This window comes from Xenopus tropicalis, chromosome 6, assembly GCF_000004195.4.
Source record: "Xenopus tropicalis strain Nigerian chromosome 6, UCB_Xtro_10.0, whole genome shotgun sequence".
Taxonomy (NCBI): Eukaryota; Metazoa; Chordata; class Amphibia; order Anura; family Pipidae; genus Xenopus; species Xenopus tropicalis.
Window position 1 is genome coordinate 89,360,565 of NC_030682.2, and position 17,790 is coordinate 89,378,354.

Sequence of the window (17,790 nt, forward strand, 5' to 3'; positions counted from 1 at the left end):
ACTCCATGTATGCTCACAAGTAAATGCTGTGCCTGTCAGAGCATTGATGACAGAGCAGATGGAAGCAGATTGGCATTTTCTTCTATGCAGGAGTAGAAAAGGCCTGGTGCACTTTCAGTAATCAAACACTGGCCTGAGTGCAAGTCACTTATTATTACTGACTAAAAGGATAATCATTTTTTAATGCCATGTACTGAATTAACAAGCACTGACTACTGCTGATTTAAATTTCTACCAATTCTATTTCTACCAAATTGTTTTAACCTTTTTCTACCTATGGAGTTATTTTTCTAGGAAAGCTACATTTTCGTTCCAGTAGATACAATATGCAAAATTTAGTAGGTGTCAGGGCCAGAGTTAGACATGGGTGGGCCCATAGCAATGTCCAATGAGCAGCCTTCCAGCTGTTGTTGAATTTCAACTTTCAACATCTGCATGATGCTGCAGTTTATCAACGGCAGAGGGTACAGGTTGGACACCCCAACATATAAAATGAAAATATTTTGTACTTTTGTTTATATTCTTCTTCCCTGGGGGGACTCTGGCCTTTAATACCCTTTAGTGGCTGTGGTTAGTGAATCAAAGTTTACTGCAAATAATGTTACAATAGATACCATAATGTATGTTGTGAAACAAATATTAGAATGGGCAGTTTGGGATTTAGACAAGTCAACTTTGATTTCTTTAGCATATGTGGACCATAACCCTACCATTTAACAGTTCTAGTTTCTTGTACTGGGTAACATTTTTTTCATTTAGTAGAAAGTAAGCAGTAACTACTGTTAAATAGTGATGAGCAAATTTTTTCGCCATGCATGGATTCGCAGCGAATTTCCGCATTTCGCCATTGACTAATTGTTTTGCGAAACTTCCGTGCAAATTTGCTGTGGAAAAATTTGCCGCCTGTAAAAAAATTCCGTCACACGTCAAAAAAGGGTGCATCGCTTCAAATTCGGCACGGTTGTGTCAAAAAAGGGCGCAGTCACGTAAAAAAAAGCACAAGCGACACAAAAAAACCCTGCGGGCAACCAAAAAAGACGTGGGCGACAAAAAAGGCATGCGACAAATGCGTTTTGCTAATTTTTCACTGTTTCACGAATCTTCTTTTCGTTTTGTGAATTTTATGGCGAAGCGAAACGGGACAGATTCGCTTATTACTACTGTTAAATAAGGATGCATATTTTCAATTTCATTAATAAATCTTTTAAAAAAAAAGTAATCAAAACCACAATATTCATGACTACTATGTTGACTTATGACCACAACTAAAGAACTATAGAGAAACAGAAATACTTTTTGACAGTGCCCATAAACAATGTAGCTTTCTTCAAGTTACCTTGCCTCCCACAAAGTGAAATTGTCTTAAAGAGAACCTGTCAGTTTTCAGTTAACAATAGGAATGTGTTTAGAGTGTTAAGTGTAATGACATACCATAACTTTTTAAAAAAATAAAATAACCATAAGCAGTCAGAGTGCAAAGTCCCATGGGAAAAAAAATAGCTGAACTCTCCCGAGATTACGTCTCAACCCTGAATGTGCAGGAGAAGAAGCACAGAGGAAGTGGAAGAGAGGGTTTTTTTTCCATTATTAGAGAAGGACTCCAGGTTTACTGTGCTACAGCCAGCGCTGTACAATCCCTGCATCCTCCTCTTTACAAACAGAGGAGTTTCAGTGAGGCACCATTCCCCCCTGCAGCCCCCTCCCTGTGCCTGTGACCAGAGGAGCTTAGCTGATTCCGTGTAATGCTCTGTTCCCTTCTGCAGCCCTCCTTGATGTGCCTGTGACCGGAAGAGATCACCCTGTGACCAGAGGAGTTTCCCCTTCAGCTGCCCCCACTGCCTGTGACCGGAGGAGTTTCAATTAAACTGCGTAAGGCTCTGTTCCCCAGCTGCATTCCCCACCTATTTTTTAAAACTACAGCTTCTGGTCATTTTTTTTTTTTAAAAAAGTTATGGTATGTCATTACACTTAACACTCTAAACACATTCCTATTGTTAACTGAAAACTGACAGGTTCTCTTTAAACTCACAGATATTCCAAAGCAGGTCTAATTACAAAAGCAACGTTTAGCCAATCACACAGCAGAATAAGAACAAGGCTTGGGAAACACAGTGTATTTGCCGATTAATGTATCCTGCGTGTCTGCATAGTTTAAAGGTAGGGTTTGCCGGGAAATGTAATTATTTTGATGGTGCTATAGAAGAGGATTTTATTAGGATGACTTTGTTTTAATGGTGTTGGGGTAACGATTTGAGAAAGTAATCTTCTGAAATGACAGAAACCAGTAAAGTAAACAAACCATGTTAATGAGAAAAAAACATATGGGCAAGAGTTTGAAGTTTCATTTCATGGTCTATTTGTCCCACAGATAATACAGAAATAAGAAAATTTTAAAAGACTTGAAAAAAATACCATATCTCTGGGCGAGATAAAGTGTCCTTAGAAGCAGAGGACTTTGCCCTTCATATAAAGCTGGGGCTTAGCTGTACAGCTTCAGCGTTTCAGTGCTATAGGGGACTTTGCTGCAGAGTCCAATTAATCATTTTCATACCTAGAAGGCAACTAGGAAGATTTAGGGTAAGTGCTGTGGGCAAAAACTTGAAAACAAAAGAATCTTGGAAAAAATTCCATTTTGTTTGTCTGGTTAATGAAAGGTACCCTCTATATACAAATAATATTGCAGTGTAACCCTAATAGCAGCAGAAAAGAATGAAAGTACTAAAAGGAACACTAAATTATATTGTACTGCTATTCTTAATCAGTTTATACAGTTGTTGCTGGACTACAAATCCCAGCATACTGTAACAAATTATCAAGGTTTAGGCATGCTGGGAGCTGTAGTCCAGCATCACTAGCATCAAAATTGCTCAATAAAACTTTTCCCCAGCTTTTCAGGGCCTTGGGCAGCATTATAATACAGAATAATCCTCCAATAAGAACCACAGTGGATCCTTGTAAACCTGGCTCCATGTTCTTTGTTCCTACAACTGCAGTTGGAAGCATTATGCACATTTTTCAAGCACTGAAGTCTGTATTTTATGTCTGATTAGAGAGTAATATAATAACCTTATGCAAGATAAAAGAAAGATTAGTGCACTAATGCTGGTAATCAGCATTCTCATTGGTGAATTTGCTTGCAGTTATAATGAAGTTTTAAGTCAGTACATTTTTTTATTGCTGATTTTTTTTTAGCATATGTAATTAAGTTTTGCATTATTTAGTATCAACAAATTTACTTAGTGTTTTACACAGATTATTGATCGTTCACTTCAGTCCTTGCTCCAATAGAACTAACATTCTAAGGTCCCCATGATATTTACACAATACTCTAGGTTAATGATTGTCAGTTTAGGCTGATGTCCCATGAAGAGATTTACTTGCCTGCAATAGATCTCTGTTAGGGCTCTGGCACACGGGGTGATTAGTCGCCCACAACAAATCTCCCTGTTCGCGGGTGACTAATCTCCCTGAAATGCCATCCCACCAGCGAAAATGTAAATCGCCGGTGGGATGGCATACACGGCGGCGCGACTTCAGTGAAATTGCAGAAGTTTCCTCTCAAGGCAACTTCACTGAATTCGCTCCACCGCGTATGCCATCCCCGTGTGCCAGAGCCCTTACTGTGGGCATCTAATCTCTCTAAAATGCCTTTCTGCCGGCAAGAATATGCATTGCTGGTGGAAAGGCCTACGCATCGCTTCGGATTTCCGAAGTTGTTTTTGGAAAATGGGGGAAACTAAGGAACCTAAGTAAAACCACCAAGGCTTGGAGAGTGAACATACAAAGCACTTGCAGAAGTTGTGTAGATAGTCTCAAGATGTCTAATGGTGTTCAAACACCCATTAAATACCATGTGAATGAAAATGGCGCCAAATTGCGTCACTGTGACTACCTCTCCCCCATACAAACGGAAAATAACACAAAGGCAAAATTAGAAAAGTGTGAACAAGAAAAAACAAAAGAAAACCTGTAGAAATACACAGAAGCCTGTGCAAATAAGCGTGAAGTCAAAGTGCCCCATAGAAACATAATAGCAGAAACTGAGAGCAGCGATTGCAACATGTAACATCAAACAAAGTAGGTCCTAGAAATGTAGCAGAACAGTAACATGAGTAAAGGACCTTAGCTGTGCAGGACTAAGTGGAAATAGTTACAAACAAACCAATGAAGGCAGGAACAACGAGAACATTAAGCCATGTATGGTGGCCCATCTATTCATTACTACATATGTTTACAGCTCTAGATCCCAACATTTAACCCATTCTAGCTACTGATTACTATCCATTCTTATCCTTTTCTTTTTTTTGTACAGCAGCTTGGAGAAACAAGCTTTTCATCCAGGAAAAGAGTAGGAAAGACTCTGTGCAACACTACAATCCTGTTATTGGGATGTTCATAGCTTCTGCATTCAGAATAAAATTATTCACTTGTCAAACACATTGGTGTTTATTAAGTAAGGCTGTAACTTCTTGGAATACTTCCACTGTAAGGAGGCTGCAAGACAAGTCCTTTGAACAATCACAACAGAAAGGTGCGTACACTATTATATGAAGCTATTATGATACAGATGATATTCTAAGATAAATGGCAGTTTGTCTTCATTTTTAATGTTTTTCAAGCTTTTGAATTATCCAGCTTTTTGTTTAGCAGCTGTCCAGTTTTAATTTGCAGCAGCTATCTGGTTGCTGGGGTCCAGTTCACAATGAAAGACTGGAATATGAATAGGAGAGTGCAAACAGAAAGATAAGCTATAAACTGGAAAAAGGCAAGAGAGATAAACGAACAATTTAAAATCTGTCACAAATGAAGACCAATTAAAATGTAAGAATAGAGCATTTTATAATGTACTAAAAGTTAAGTACCCTTTTAATATAAATTCGTTATTATCCCTGTGAATGATAAATAACATGAACATTTACCAATAAGAGCAGTACATTGGGGAATATTTACTATAGCATGACAGAAAAAAATTGGAGTACTTTAAACAAAAATCTCCAATTTCCTAAAAGCTACTTATACTTTTAGCAAATTCACTTCGTATTGCTGAAAATTCACTTTGCACTTGTTTGAATTCACACCTTTACGCCACTGCTGGGCTACTAAAAGACAGAGCAGTCACTCATTATCTACTTCACCTCCTTCATTCTCATATCTTTGTGGTGAAAATTTAATAATCTTAACACTTACAATTTTTATATATATGTGATGTATTGTAAAAATACTGACTAATTGAGGCAAAGTTTACAAACAAGAAGAAAATTGTGAGGGGACCAGGGCATGTGGGCATGGGTTTGGGTAGGAGTTGCTGTGTGCTGGGCTCCTCTGAAGATTTTTTTGGAGGGGGGGCCTGCACTGACTAGTTAGCACCAGTTCAAGGATTGAACATTCACCCTCTTTCTTTTCTATGCACATATATATATATATATATATTAAGGGGCAGATTTATCAAATCACAAGTTCGAATCCCGAAAGGGAAAAATTCGGATTAGATACAAAAATTTCTGAAGATCGCAAATATCATGAAAATGCTTTCCCTTAGAATTCATAAAACTCCCTCCCCCCACCCTTAGGAATGTGTGATATAAGCTGCAACGCTAGAGCTGCAGCAGGAAGCTACTTAAATGGCAGCTGTTGTCTTAAACAAACAAAGAAAGTTTCTAGGGTTCTTTACTCAGGTATGGTAATGCTTTCTGCAGAATAAATATTGTGTTCTAGGCGGCACTAATGTGGCAAATCTATTGGCAGTAAAATGCCAAAATGACTTTCCTTTAAATGTGTTGAAACATGCACCAAGAATTAATGTTGGCATTTACCACTTGTGTACCAGTAGGATAGAGACTGATTTTACACGTGGTGCATCCATAGAGGGCATTTTCCAGACTTTTACCCCAACCAATAAGAGGTATAGAAAGACCTTACATGGGCAGATGCACAGAAGCAGCGGATGCCATTAAACATGGTTGTGTTTTTTATGCAGTCTACACCGTTACCTTTTTCTCACTTTGTTATATACTGTTTGCTGATTTAATTATAAAATACAAAGTTTTGTTTTTAAATGATGCAAGAGTTGAGAGAGTTTATCTGATGTGAAATAGATCCAAAGCCAAATCACTTTAAATGGAAAGTAAGTACAAGGCGGATCCACATAACTAAGCTGTGACATGCTTAAATATAGCTTAGGCACTGCCTGTCTCTAGTGCACAAATCTGTATACCCAGAACCCTGACCAGCATGTGCAGTGTGCTGGGGGATTTGTATTTCTTTAACTTCTTTTGTCCCTGGTGCATGGCAGTATTGTATTATCAGACCCTCAGCTGTTTTACAGTATACTGCGACAACAGATACATATATGCACTTCTACAAATGTATTATTAACCAATAACACATTCGTAGAAGTGCATATATGTATCTGTTGTATCTGTTAACAAATGCACAATATATTGTGCTTGTTGTTTTCTTTCTCATTTTATTAGGAAAGAACAGAAACTGATATTGCAAAGATGAATCCAAATCTGACATGTCACGGTGATGGGGTTGTTAAAGACAGACATGGGATAGCCTCCCATTAACAGAGGATCTACCTTGTGCCCATGTTCTAGTGGGTCCCAGGTTTTTCACATCCTTTTCTTCTTTCCACTGTAGACCACTGTAACCCCAATTTGGTTTGCCACTCTCCCCATCAAATAGCTCCAAGATTGGGCCCTGAATGTCAGGGGCTCTACAAATTCTATAAAGTTACTACCTGCAGTATGCTGCCAGGACAGGGCAGCAAGGGTGGTTCTATTACACATTCATGATTTTCGCACTCTTAGGGGCTGATTTACTTACCCACGAACGGGTCGAATGGAGTCCGATTGCGTTTTTTTCGTAATGATCGGTACTTTGCGATTTTTTCGTATGTTTTGCGATTTTTTCGGATTCTTTACGAATTTTTCGGATCCAATACGATTTTTGCGTAAAAACGCGAGTTTTCCTATCCATTACGAAAGTTGCGTAAAAAGTTGCGCATTTTGCGTAGCGTTAAAACTTACGCGAAAAGTTGCGCATTTTTCGTAGCGTTAAGTTTTAACGCTACGAAAAATGCGCAACTTTTCGCGTAAGTTTTAACGCTACGCAAAATGCGCAACTTTTTACGCAACTTTCGTAATGGATACGAAAAACTCGCGTTTTTACGCAAAAATCGTATTGGATCCGAAAAATTCGTACAGAATCCGAAAAAATCGCAAAACATACGAAAAAGTCGCAAAATATTCGTTTTCAAGTCGGAACTTTTCCAATTCGGGTCGGATTCGTGGGTTAGTAAATCAGCCCCTTAAACTGATAAATTTATATCAAAATTACTTTTTTACATTAGGTTGGATGGATGGGTATACTGTATGTATGCTTTAATACATAATGATAGTAAGCACGAGTATATAGATAATAGTGGCAATCTGTGTCTTCTTTCAGAAGTTGGGAAAGGTCAACTAGTGGCTGTGCTGGTGATAATATGGCCCACCACTTGCCCACGACCTGTTGCAGGGGAAAATTGGGCAACCTGAACCAGCTCAGTTTGGTTCTTTGGGTTTGTCTGACCTGTGTATCACTGATTTTAAATTTATTGGGTAAATAAATTCCACATTATGCCAATTTTTATACAGGTGTCTAAATTAAAATGAAATAAATGGTTGTTGTTTTGCTCTATTTAAACAAGAGAGAAAATACAAAATACTGCTCCAGCATGTTATAAACATTACAAATTGTTTGTAAGACCTCCAAAATGATACATCTTTTGCTACTTAGAAAGTTTAAATTGATATCAATGCCTCTTGCATCCATGTTATTGCCACGTAGCCACAAAGCCAGTATTGTGTTTTTCTTCCTTAATATGCATTCAGTTGTTTGCTTTAGAAAAGGTCTAAACGCCTACATACTGTATGTCTATTTCTCAGATCTCGGTTACTTAGTATACTGCCAATGTAAACTGGCCTTGGCCCATAACGTCTTGTAGGCTAATATAAGGATAATGGAACTCTGTTAAATACAACTGATGGGATAAATTAGAATCCTGCGAGTGAACAAATCTGACTAAGATCAGGAACCATTGGTATCTACTCAAGATCTTCTTGCACCTTGTATGAGACCACATTTCCTTACTTTCACGTCAAAAGAGCGAGGAGACAGCAACCTGTTTTGGAGCTTGAGAGACTTGTGGTAGATGGTTCTTTTGATAACCACACTGTAGTTTTAGTCATTGCAAGTGGATATAGAATGCTCACTGCTGTTTTAGTTAAGAATTCATTTACTTGACATGCACAAGTAAAAGATAAACTTTTTTTTTTACTATATTACACCTTTTACAAAATCATTATCAGAAAATATGCCATGTTCATTTTCCACATTTATCCCTCAGTAGGTAAATCATCCAGGTCATCTTGTTTTCTGCCAAATGCTGCTGTAAACATGATCACAGAAAGACTAACTCCTAGCAAAATCAGCTTGTTATGTTTTTACATCATGGCAAGGGGTGCAGCAATTGGCAGTAAAAACAGAAAGAAATATGTGTGAAATCAGTGTGATAATGTGTTAGCACTAAATAAATCTGTCTCTCTCTCCACAGGTTATATATCTGTGTAACTTGAAACAAGATCTATATGATGCATAATCATTTCAGACCAGGAATACTATTACATGTATGGGCTTATCCAGAAAGCCCTGAATTATATGAAGGCAATCTTCCATAGAGTCCATTTTAAGCAAATCTAATTTTTAAAAATGATTTCCTTTTTTTTCTGTAATAATACAACAGTACCTTGTACTTGATCTCAACTAATATTTACTCCTTATTGGAAGCAAACCAATCCTGTTGAGTTTATTTCATGTTTAAATGAATTTTTAGTAGACTTAAGGTATGGAGATCTGAAGTCCAAAAAGACCCCTTATCTGAAAAACTCAATGTTCCAAGCATTCTGCATAATAGGTCCAGTGCTCTGTACTGTGATAACAATACTTTTGATTCTGCCTTAGTAAGTCTATAAAACACAGAGGCAGATTAACAGGCAATGCCACTACTTTCTTTTGTAACTGGAGGGAATGGGCATGTCTGCATTAAGCAAGGGCTAAACAGAGATGCTAGATATTACCAAGCATAGGTTAGGTCCACCTGCTTGTTGTGTTGTCTGTTTAATAAATATTCCATAAATGACATAGATAACTAGTGAACCTAGAGAACTTGGCAATAAGTTGTCAGAAAACACTAGTATAAAATCTGGGATAATCTAAAAGGAACTCAGTGTATGTGGTTCTACATCAAACAGGCTGCAGAGTTTTCTACCACTAGTATCTGACTGCTGCTAGAAATGCAAAGCTAATTACAGAGGTAGAGGAATATGGCACATATATACAGAGGTAGTGCCCACAAACTATCAGATTTCAGACCCACGTTTATAATGTAATGTTCTCTGTTTTGCAAGGGAATCTAAAATGGGATCCTTATGTGGCCTTGATTGGGACTCTCCCAGAGGGAGTAACAGTTAAAAAGCACTTAATAAATCACACATTCTTAGCAGCTAGACAGACCATGTCGGGTAGGTAATTGAAGGAAGGTCTTCTTCCACGTGGTAAAGAACAAAGTAGACTGGATTCTGACAGATAAAAAACTTGCTACTATAAACCTAGATTAAATTGCGCTATTTTTGAAAGCCCTATATATATATATATATATATATATATATATATATACAGTATATATATATATACATCTTTGGCAATTGAATTGTTAAAACTCGGGTTATATCCACCCAGTTTAAAAGGTTTAATAGGCAATTTTTAACAGTACACAAGTCAGATGATAAAAAAAGATGAATTTTTTTTTTTGTTTTGCACAGATGTAATAGTATGGAACATATTTTATTGCTGTTATACTTTAAACAAAATTTATTTTTGCCTTTGTAGAAATGATGAATGTGATAATCCAGAGACATGGAACTATTCTGACAATTGGAATTAACAGGCCAGAAGCCAGAAATGCTGTGAATCCAGAGACAGCTTCCCAGCTTGTTGAGGCCTTTAATCAGTTTGAGAATGATCCAGGCCTGACTGCGGCTGTCCTCCATGGAATAGGTACAGACTGACTCCTCTAATTACAGTATATAGGATTATTTTTCTCTTCTTGATTATTCTCTGAAAATTTGTAGTGATATCCAGATACCATATTATTTAGCAATGGTGAAAGCATGCGTTAACAAGCAAGTTTATTTGGATTAAAAACACATGCACTAGATTACTAAATCAGGCTTTAGGCTTTAGTTAAGTTTCCTTGTCCTATAAATTTTATTCTGTCTTTAAGATTTGTAGCACCTGGGACTATTGGTCCAAGGTAGCATGAGTTATAGGCTAATGCCACACCATGCGTAGATTTTCAGCAAGCCGAATAACGCTTGCCAAAATTACACGCCACGTGGAATACACTCGGGTGCAGGCACATGTAGACTATATCCGCATAAAAACGTGAAAGAGTGCAAAGTATCACGTTTTTATGTGGATATCTGCTACATTTGCCTGCACCCAAGCTTTTCTCGGCTTGCCGAAAATATAGGCCAGAGGCATGGTGTGGCATTAGTCTTGTAACTTAACAGTCAAAATGAACTGAAATAAAATGGGACTTAATGGCATTCTGCGCCGCTTTTAAAGTTTAAGACAGAAACCTAAACCTGAAAATTTATGATATACAATGTTGTCTGATATTGAACCTTTGTAAGCTTCATATAAATAACTGTACGTAATATAACCTAATGTACTTGCTATTTTTTTTGCCTGGTCTGATGTGGTCTGATATATATTTGGCACAAATATTAAAGTAGTGTTTGAAATATGCCATTGCTTGATAAATAGCCCATGTTATCTGTTACACTGACAGTACAGGTATAGGGCCACTTATCTGGAAACTTATTATCCAGAAAGTTTAGAATTACGGAAAGGTCATCTCCCATAGATTCCAAATAATTCACATTTTTAAAAATGGTTTCCTTTTTCTCTGTAATAATAAAACAGTACCTTGTACTTGATCCCAACTAAGATATAATTAATCCTTACTGGAGCCAAAACAATCCTATTGGGTTTAATTACTGTTATAATAATTTTTTTAGCAGAGTTAAGGTAGGAGATCTGAATTATGGAAAGACTCCTTATCCGGAAAACCCCCAGGTCCTGAAAATTCTGTATAACAGGTCCCATACCTGTACTCTGATTCAGGGTCATAGGCCAGTCAGATCTTTACACTTTCACCATCAGCATATGTAGCAGACTGTATAATATCCTCCAATGCCACCAACTTTTAGTATATCTGTGCCTTATACTTGTTATTGTCAGAACCCAATATCTTGGGGTGGCAGTTAGTTCTGTCCAAAGAGCTGTTTAGAGCTATAGCAGCCTGAAAATACAGTCAGGTCAGTGCTTTGAACAAAACTAAATTATATGCACTGAAGATCAGGTCCTTGGGATTATATTTCCACATTAGTTACAAATTAAGAAATTTAATGTCAGTATAGTTTTTATGCTATACCTAAAGTTGTATGTAGCATCTTAGTGAATAAGACAAAAAAATATAATTATAATATATATAATTACATTGAAAATTTGTCATACTAACAGGTCATTTACAAATGTTCAAAAAGCTATTGTTTTACAGCTCAAAATAAAAAAGACCCTAATTGGGGTTATTTACATAAAGCCACTACATTTGCCCAGGAGCAGTAACCCATAGCAACAAGGAAGCAGGTAGTATTTACTGGTCACTGTTTAAAAAAAATAAAAATAAAACATCTTATTGGTTGCAATGGGTTGCAATTGGTTATTGGTTGCTCCTGGACTAACTTAGTATTTTTTTTTATTACATATGGGGGTAGTGTGTTAATTGAGGGCACAGTTGGGCTGCTGTAATATATTGGTTACTAGCTCATTATCAGCTAGTAGATATCAGTCTACCTTTTTTGGCACTGTTGCCTTGCTAAAGCTAAAAAAAAAATGATAAAACCTTTCCTGCAGAGTTCATGCCTGTGTAAGAATAGCTACAAAGGGTTTGATCTTGCTCTACAGCAGGGGTAGGGAACCTATGGCTCGGGAGCCAGATGCGGCTCTTTTGATGGCTGCATCTGGCTCGCTGCCAAATCTTCAATAAAAAAAATAATGGGGGGCGTGGCCTGCGCTCGGCAGATAGAAGACGTGTTCTTAGCCTTAGAACACGTCTTCTATGCGCCAAGCGCAGGCCACGCCCTCCTCCGCATTGCATCTGCATCTGGCATCCTTGGCACCCACCCTACCTTGCTCCTGCGCTCGGCAGATAGAAGACGTGTTCTAAGCCTTAGAACACGTCTTCTATCCGCCGAGTGCAGGCCACACCCTCCTCTGCATCGCATCCGCATCCGACATACTTAGGACCCACCCTACCTTGCCCCGCAGCATCTGCAGCCAAACATATTGTATGGCTCTCACGGAATTACATTTTAAAATATGTGGTGTTTATGGCTCTCTCAGCCAAAAAGGTTCCCAACCCCTGCTCTACAGTTTCCCTGGCCACCAGGTGGCATTATATCCCTTCTTCTTTACAGGTGGTTAAATTATCAAGACCATTATACTAACAGTTTTACCTACAGTTTGGTTACTAATCTTTGAAGTTAAAATAAACAAAGTCTTTATGGTTGCTGATTCAGGGGCAGTTCTTGGTGTTTTTTTTCAGTGAGCAAATTCATCTCATTTACTTATATTGTATACATTTGCATTGGCGCAAAAAGTCCAGGATTGCAAATTGATTGTAATGCATTACTACATTTGTACCATGTTTAAAAATTAAGTAACATTTCTGGCAGTCAGAAAAGTTCAGAAAAGTGTTTTAATGAACTACTTATTAATCAAATGATCAAATGTGTTCTGGTGCTTTGAGCAGCTGCTTTATTGTCAGTTATAGGTATGCACCAATGCCAGGCTTTTAACACCCCAATTATTCTTTAATGCATGCTGCAAATTGTGGTTTCAAGCAATTTTTTCGATGCTGCAACAAATCATAAAATAGATTTGATTGTAAGCTCTGTGGATCAAGAACTTCCTTCATCTTGTCTATTTGACCCTTAGCTCTTCATTTTTAATGAAACTGTACTTTGTATTTTTTAATGTAATAACCCCTGTTCTATTGATTTATTGTTCTGCTGTACAGTGCTGCATGTATAAATAGTGTTATATAAATAATAATATACATACATACATACAAAATAAATTGTTAAATATGTAAATAGTAATTTTTTTAATCAAGTTTTAACTATTGTTACTGCTTGGTAAATAAATATTGGCCAATAGTAGATCTGCAACTTAGTTGCAAATGTATTACATGCATAAAAGAGGTTAATTTGTATTTCTGAGTTTTTGCTTTAAGCTTGGGGGCAGCTTTACATTTCTGTACATTCCTTAAATAAACAAAACAAAATGTGAGACAAGTTTGTTTCAAAATGGATTTGCCGTCAGACTCTGTAATTCTATCCAAAATATACTAATTCCACTAGTCCTTTTGACGTTTAGGCAAAGGGGCCAGGTGTAAGTTTCCATGTTCTGCGTCAGTTCACTCTGCCCAGAGATACAGGCAACTGTTTTTACAATGTTTGCAAAGAAAATATGACTTAAACCTTTTGTTAGAATGCCGGGATATCAAAACTTCACATTAGGAAACTATTAACCTCTAAGCTCAAAGATTGTGTGTGTATATTTATATTGTCTGGCAAGTGTGTTCAGACCCTTGAACAGTTCTCCCATTTTACCCAATAACGAATTCTTAACTTGAAATTAGTTAAGTTTTTTTAATTTTAGAAATCCTTACAAAAGTCAAAAGCAAATATGCTAATGGAATAAATGTTCAGTGCCTACAATTTAATAAAATAATGTGCATACATCCATTATCCAAAAGCTTGGCCCTCTCCCATATACAGTATTCCAGTTTAATCAAATAATTAATTGAGATATAATTAACCCTTATTGGAGGCAAAATAATTGGGTTTATTTAATGTTTAAATCTTTTTTTAGCAGACTTATAGGCATATTTATTATGCTGTGTAAAAATTGGAGTGAAGCATTACCGGTGATGTTGCCCAGGGCAACCAATCAGCAATTAGATTTCAACAAAGCAAAGGATCTGATTGGCTGCTATGAGCAACATCACCAGTAATGTTTTACTCCACTTTTTACACAGCACAATAAATATACCCATTAATGTATGGAGATACAAATTATGGAAAGACTCCTTATCCATGAAACCACAGTTCCCGAGCATTCAAGATAGCAAGCCCCATACCTGTACCAGCTTTGCAAAAAGATCCGGTGTAACTTTGTCCTATTTTCCTGGTTGTTCAGGTTACTCAGATGGCACTTCAATTTTCAAATCCTGCCAGATTCTCACTTGAGTTTAGAACTCTAGTTGGGCCACTGTAGGACATTCCCCTAATGCACTTTGTTATATTAGACAGTGTGTTTTGCACCATCTAGCCCTTATTCTATTCTAACTACTAGAGATGTAGCGAACTGTTCGCCGGCGAACTAATTCGCGCGAACATCGGGTGTTCGCAAGTCCGCAAATTCGCGGACTTTTGCCAATGTTCACCACTTTGGGTTCGCCGCAGTTTTTTTTGGCGCCGCGTTTTTTCGCCTTGGTTTTTCCGCCGCGTTTTTTCGCTTCGTTTTATCGCCTATGCATATACATAGGAATAGCTTGCGTTTTTTTTTTGGCGTTATTTTTTGGCGTTTTTTTTACAAAGTATTTTTCAGATAAATTTTTGCCCTTGATCCCCCTCCTGCATGCCCCTGTCCAGGTTGTGGCACCCTTTAAACAACTTTAAAATCAGTTTTCTGGCCAGAAATGGCTTTTCTAGGTTTTAAAGTTCGCCTTCCCATTGAAGTCTATGGGGTTCGCAAAGTTCGCGAATATTTGCGAGTTTTGGCGAAAGTCCGCGAACGGGTTAGCGAACATTTTTGGCGATGTTCGCTACATCACTACTAACTACACAAAAAGCAGCCCCTCCATTTTAATGCAACACCACCATAATGTGCTGGTGATGTCAGGCAGTGATTGTTCAGGAATGCCTTCTTTTGCAAAAGTTCCAGTGTCATAGTCAAGAGAGTAGTTTTCAGATCCAAGATGTTTTATGGGACCCAGCTGAATCAACCTACCTTTTAGATGCTGGATGAAAATTTTAAATCTCTAATGAAAACTGCAAGTTACTGATCCAGAGGATTGCTGCCCAATCTCATAAGGATACAGAATTCCTCAACTCTGTGTAAGACTTTAATATGACAGTGATGCTTACATCAAAGGACTGGTTTATCAGCCTTAGTTATTTTTTATGAGCAGTAATGATAGGTATCACTTATGTTCAACATATAAAGAAACTTGTAGGTAATTTTCTTAAAATCGTTTTGGCTTAAAAAGAACACTAGAAGGCCTTATTAGCCTCATTTGCATACCTTGAACTTGTATATAAAGAAATAATTCATAGCAAAACATTTCTGTTTAAAAAAATGTACCAAAAGATTCTGTAGGCTCAATGCACTCATACCTAACCTGACAAAAGAGCAAACTTAATAAAAAAAAACCTAAATTTCGCACTTAACTGTTTTATTCTTGTGTTTGTGTTTTTGGCCATCCAGTGTTTCTGGTAGATAGTGGGGATTTTTTCCCCATAGAAAAGATTAACACACCAGAGGCTACCCCTTTAGACTTGAGGAACAGCGGTGGATCTGGATAAAATGTATCTCTGACAAAGTCATTTCACATTTCATAATTACAACAGTGTTCATGTTTTTTGATTTCATCTCCTAGGAGGAAATTTCTGCGCTGGGTTTGATTTAAAGGCAATAGCACACAGTACAAGCTCATTGAATATAGAGCAAGATGTGACTAAAGGACCAGGCCCAATGGTGAGCATATTCATTACACACAATCACAGAGCAACAAAGTGTATTTTTTGCCCTGCCTTGACGAGGGAGCAAATTTTTTTTGTGCACCACAGAACAAGAGCATTTTCACTGGAAAGGGTGTCATATGGATTTGTTGAAATAAGGTGATAACAAGTAGATACATAGAACCATCTATGCCAAATGTCTAGATGTACTTTGCTCCATTTGTATTAGCATTTCTGAAAGAAACTTTGATGTAATTTTTTTTTTGCTGTATTATTGTGTTCTTTTGTTTCTAAGAATTATTAAAGTAAATGTTTACTTCAAACCCAACATTTTGTTTCCATCAAATGTGAGCTAATTATCTGTTTTGTTTTTTTTATTTCATAGGGACCTTCTAGGATGCAGTTTTCCAAGCCAGTAATTGCTGCTGTGAGTGGATATGCAGTAGCGGGAGGGCTTGAGTTATCCCTTTTAGCAGATCTGCGAGTTGTAGAGAAAAGTGCAACATTTGGAGTATTTTGCAGACGTTTTGGTGAGTTTTTACAAATCTTTGTGCAAGTTATTCACACAGGTCCCTGCATCATTGAAGTTTGCATGCAGGTACAAAAGCAAACACATTATTTTTATTAGAAACTCCATGCAAAAGTTGCAGGGGTCAAAACTGAACCCATGACCAGGGCTGAAGGCCACCATTGTCCCACAATGTGTGCTTCAGTATTCCAAACAGTACATTTTCCCTCTATATTCTAGTTGCAGATTTTGAGATGTATGACTGATCCTTCTCAAACTTTACACTTTACAAGGTATCTACAATACAGTGACATCATGGTTAAAAACCCATTTATTCCAATCAGTGTTTCTTTCTTTGGGACATGTTTTCACCACTGTCTTCCACGGCTAAGATACCCTAGGGCTCCTTCTTTATCATTTGTCTGTTCTCTATTGACTTGACAAATATAAATCTTGTTAAAGGCATACATAATATACAGTATCTAGTGTGACCATATCCTGTCTCTCATCCTTCTTACAGCAATTCAATTTCATGTAAGTGCCCATCCTCCATATCTTCCTGGATAAACAAAGCTCTGTTTTTTCATTATATTTCATTTACCACTTCAAATGCATTCTTGAAATATGCCTTACTACAACCTTTGATTTTTTTTGTCTTGGACCATCCAAGAATGTGGCTTTCCTCCATTTGTCTTCATCCTCAGTGCCCTGACATTTTAATTTGTGGAACATCTATAGAACTGCATTTATTCTCCTGCCAATGACTGGAAATCTCCCAGTCCTACTATTACACTGTGGTCACAATTACCCTGATCTCTATTACCATGTTCCTTAACATCATTAATTCCTTTTTATCTGCTACTCTGCTCCTACATTCATTCCCAGCATTTCCAGTATGTAGCTTACTGTAATATAAGGTAATGTCACACTAGACATATACTGCGCCTGCAAAGAAAATGGCAGTGCCTCTCAAAGCAACATATCTTCCAGTCACTGCGCATACAGGACTGATTTCATCCAGATGTGTGTTTAATGATAAGATTCTGTGTCAATTTTATAATTCAAAAAGGAAAAGGGGTGGGAACGGTTATTTGGCTGAGCTGGCAGAAAATGTGGACTCTCTTTGGTTAAAGTGTATAGCAAAGAGCTTTATAAATAGAATACACACAGTAGTATCAGAGTTTGTCAATTCTGTAGAAATGTATACAACAGTGACATTGGAAAAATCAGAGAAATCTGCAGACTTTGACCATTTTGCCAACTGAAGGTTTAGAGTTTTCTTTTCTGAGCCATCACTGAAAGTGTTATAGGATATACCCTAACCATTAAAATCATTGCACTTTGATAAATGGGCGCCATTAATCC

The 17,790-nt window shown here is 37.3% G+C and overlaps 1 protein-coding gene across 8 annotated transcripts in view; it reads left to right on the forward strand.

Moving 5' to 3' along the window:
- The first annotated feature begins 1,078 nt into the window (after positions 1-1,078).
- Positions 1,079-17,790, forward strand: part of LOC100135367 (uncharacterized loc100135367) — a 31,560-nt gene continuing 14,848 nt past the window's right edge. The window contains exons 1-7 of one of the 8 annotated variants that reach the window (XM_031903210.1): positions 1,079-1,671; positions 1,764-1,869; positions 2,032-2,157; positions 4,313-4,531; positions 9,934-10,101; positions 15,836-15,933; positions 16,303-16,447. In XM_031903210.1, coding sequence (XP_031759070.1) covers positions 4,390-4,531; positions 9,934-10,101; positions 15,836-15,933; positions 16,303-16,447 — 553 coding nt within the window. In that variant the 5' untranslated portion in view covers positions 1,079-1,671; positions 1,764-1,869; positions 2,032-2,157; positions 4,313-4,389. 8 annotated transcript variants of the gene reach the window in all.